This window comes from Telopea speciosissima, chromosome 10 (genome assembly GCF_018873765.1).
Source record: "Telopea speciosissima isolate NSW1024214 ecotype Mountain lineage chromosome 10, Tspe_v1, whole genome shotgun sequence".
NCBI classification, from domain to species: Eukaryota; Viridiplantae; Streptophyta; class Magnoliopsida; order Proteales; family Proteaceae; genus Telopea; species Telopea speciosissima.
In genome coordinates, this window is record NC_057925.1 from 48,424,626 (window position 1) to 48,427,988 (window position 3,363).

General features: G+C 36.9%; 1 protein-coding gene across 1 annotated transcript; it reads right to left on the reverse strand.

Annotated features, from left to right (window-relative positions):
- Window positions 1–2,273: 2,273 nt before the first annotated feature.
- On the reverse strand, window positions 2,274–3,152 carry LOC122642917. Its single transcript, XM_043836534.1, has 3 exons — window positions 2,909–3,152; window positions 2,695–2,770; window positions 2,274–2,534 (listed from the first exon to the last, which is right to left on the reverse strand). Exons 1-3 carry the CDS (start codon window positions 3,093–3,095, stop codon window positions 2,390–2,392), a joined length of 408 nt encoding a protein of 135 aa, XP_043692469.1. The 5' UTR covers window positions 3,096–3,152; the 3' UTR covers window positions 2,274–2,389.
- Between the last annotated feature and the right edge of the window lie 211 nt (window positions 3,153–3,363).

The following is a 3,363-nucleotide window of genomic DNA, read 5'->3' on the forward strand; positions in this document are numbered from 1 at the left end:
TATCAAATGTTATATTTGTATTTACTGATATACACTGACATATAAATATATAATGACATGCACCCTCCAAGTAGTCTAAGGATTGAGGTGTCCCTTATTAGTAGTCTTAGATTTTCATCGCTTTATTTTGCTATTTGGCAAATTGCATTTGAGCTAAAAATTGACATGTGACCTAAGACTTGGGGCCTATCAGTCCACAAAATTTTCTTTTAATCGGCCTTGCTGTTTGTCAAAATTAGGTGTCTATCCTGAGTCAAATTTCAAAATCTAATTCAATCAAATATCTTCTTATGTATTGACATGCATTTCATGTATGTATTATTATGCACTCTCCCATGACCCTGGAATATAAAAAAGGTATGTTTTGTCAAGTGGTAAACTCCGATGGGATTGAAACTTGACATGTGAGTAAGGGATCTAAGAGTCTACTTGTCAACAAATTTTGAGCCTCATTTGATCTACCATGTGATAATTATTTATTTTCAAATTAATAATATAGGAAAGGTTCCTACCACAAGCATGTAATCGAGGTCCCATATTGGTTTCAACTATTTCTATAAATTTAAAGTGAAAAATTTCCACCACCCATGAAGTAGGAGGGTTCACCACCATCCTAGCTAGGGTTATAATTACCTTGCCCCTACTGTACAAAGTCCATAATGCCCTCTCCACTGTCTTGATGCTCATCCCAAGACACCCAGACCCATCAACGCCATGGGTTAAGGGAAACTTAGTTCTAATTTTAATGTTTCAATTGTTTTAAACCACGATTTGATGGATCTTTATCCCCTCCAGTTCCTTGTCCGGCCCAATTTCCCATTTTCTCTAACATGGGAGGTTGGAATGACCATTCTACCCCTACACAAACACGATGCCCCGGTGGGATCCACCCCCTATTAGAGGAACTGGGGAACTGGGCCGGACAAGAAACTGGAGGAGATAATTTTCTTGATTTGACTGAATAAAATTGAAAGCAGATCACTTTTAGATTCGATGTCCAGTTTGGTTTTTAAAACTATGTAATAACCTACTAGTAATTGCACATCTAGAAACCTGTGAATAATATCAAGATTATTTCTAAATATTTACACAATGCATAGGCTTCCATCTAGTTGAAGTTTAAAGTATTATAAGATAATGCAAAATTTATCATTAACAATGATAGTGTAATTAACAATAGCTTAATATTATTACCAAAAAACTTCCAATTTTAAAATATAAAATTAGGCCAAATATTAACAAAATGAGTTTTACATGGGTTCCGTTTGTTTTGGCATAAAATTTACACGGCAAATTTTACTTCGTAAATATAAAAATTGTACATGTTGAAATATTTTCTACTGTTTGTTTCCATTAAAAAAAAAAACATTGAAACACTCTCAACATTTAAAATTTTACATCTGAAATTTTTTTAAATGAAAATTTTCAACTGGAAAATTTTAGGTCAAAACAAATGCAGCCCATGGGAAAAAAATTAGAGAATGTGGCATGCATATGAACAAGGTTAACAATCTAACTTCTTGTAGAAAACAAAATGAGACTGAAAAATGTTAAATAAAGAAAGATTGCTAATACTCCTCCCCTCCCCTCCCCTCCCCTCCGATCCCAAGGTTCAAGTAAGTGGAATAGGCAACGGGATTGGCCTCAGTTAATCTCAATATTCTGATTCAGCCGGAATCGACATGAACCCTAGACATCCAGAATGGATCGATCAATTTGGATCGGCAAGGATTGGGATTGGGCTCAGCCAATTCCGATTCGCATCCGCCCATTCCACTGACCTGATTCCAATCCAACAGATTGGTCCAAATTAAATTCATATCGAACTTAGAAGCATTATCAACAAAAAAACATGAGCCAAATAAACAATAGATCTTTGAGCAAAAAGCACAACACACCCATAAAAACAATTAGAAGAACTCTCTTCAGCCTCAAAAAGCTCTCATTGTCCAGTCCCAATTTTGATTTCTTCTTACAAAATTATCAACCACATTAAGAGAGTCCATGACAATATTCCTATATTCAACTTTAGACTTGTGGAAGGATTTAACCATTCCAGGCAATCTCTTCCTGCAAATTTCCAACTATATGTATTGGATAAATGTGAACCTAAAAACATATATCTGAGAGGCCATTAGAGTTGCTTCCCTTGTCTTCAATCCTTCATTTTGAGCTCAACAAAAACTTAATGTCTTGTTAAATACAGAGTAATTAACAGATAATATGGTTTGAAGCAGCTTGGAAGGAAAGAGGAGGGGGGGGGGGGTGGTGAGGTGTTTATGGTTCTTAAGAGATAAAATAGCAGAGAAATGAGTAGTGGATGCAGAGAAGGTTTTTGTGGGCCGAGTCTATGTGGGATATGGGTAGAGTAAGTACTAACAGAGGTGAATTAGCGAACGGGGACTTTGATCCAACCATTAGCAAAGGCAATGGCTAAGATGACAAAGGGGGTAGACATGCCAAATATGATGATATAGGGAAGAGGTGTCTTCATTGGGTTCTCTCCTTCCCTTTCTCCTGCTGTCTGCCAATACCTGCATTTTAACAAACACTTTTAGTTCAAGAAAAGGAAAAGCAATACCGTAGTAGTAACAGGATCCACTATGCCCTAAAAGCAAATATATAACAGAGTAGAGAACAATTTAATGGATGTGGAGGTGGAAGTGAGATGGAAATGGAAATGGGTTCACTTACTGTTGTGGTTCTTCTTCTCTGGTGATGAACTTCTTCTTCTTCTCCCCAACTTGCTTTACATCTCCTTCTCCTCCACCTGACCAGAGCCAACAGCAGGAAATTTATTAAATTTTCAAATAAAACGCAGCATCAGTCACTGAATCGATTCGATTCATGCCCAAATCCATTAAAGAATTCAGTAATCAGTATTTTAGTGTAGAATTTTTCCTCTTACCTATATTGGCATGAATCTTGAAACGCTGAAGAACCATCTGTCTCCTATTTGGAATTGGCTTGGGAGAGTGAAGAGGAATTGCAGAGGGATAACGAAACGATGAAGATGAGGGTGAAGATGGGTTGGTTGGACGCTGGAACGAAGGAATCAGAGCGTGAGAAGCAGAGATGCTCACTCTTGCTGCCATTTGATTTCCACACCTTTTCTTCTTCTTCTTCTTATCGCTTTACCCATCACACATCTTATACTTCAGAATTTTGATATTTATAGGCGTTGTGGACACTTTTGACCTTGTTATGAACTTATAATATCGAGAAAATGATCAACAAAGGTAATAGGATGAAAATTGTTATCGGCCGAGACCGCTACCAGTTACCGATACCTGATCGATGTGAATAGGAATATAGGATATCCATTTTAAAGATAATTCTGCTCTTCTTAGTGGGTGAAGTACC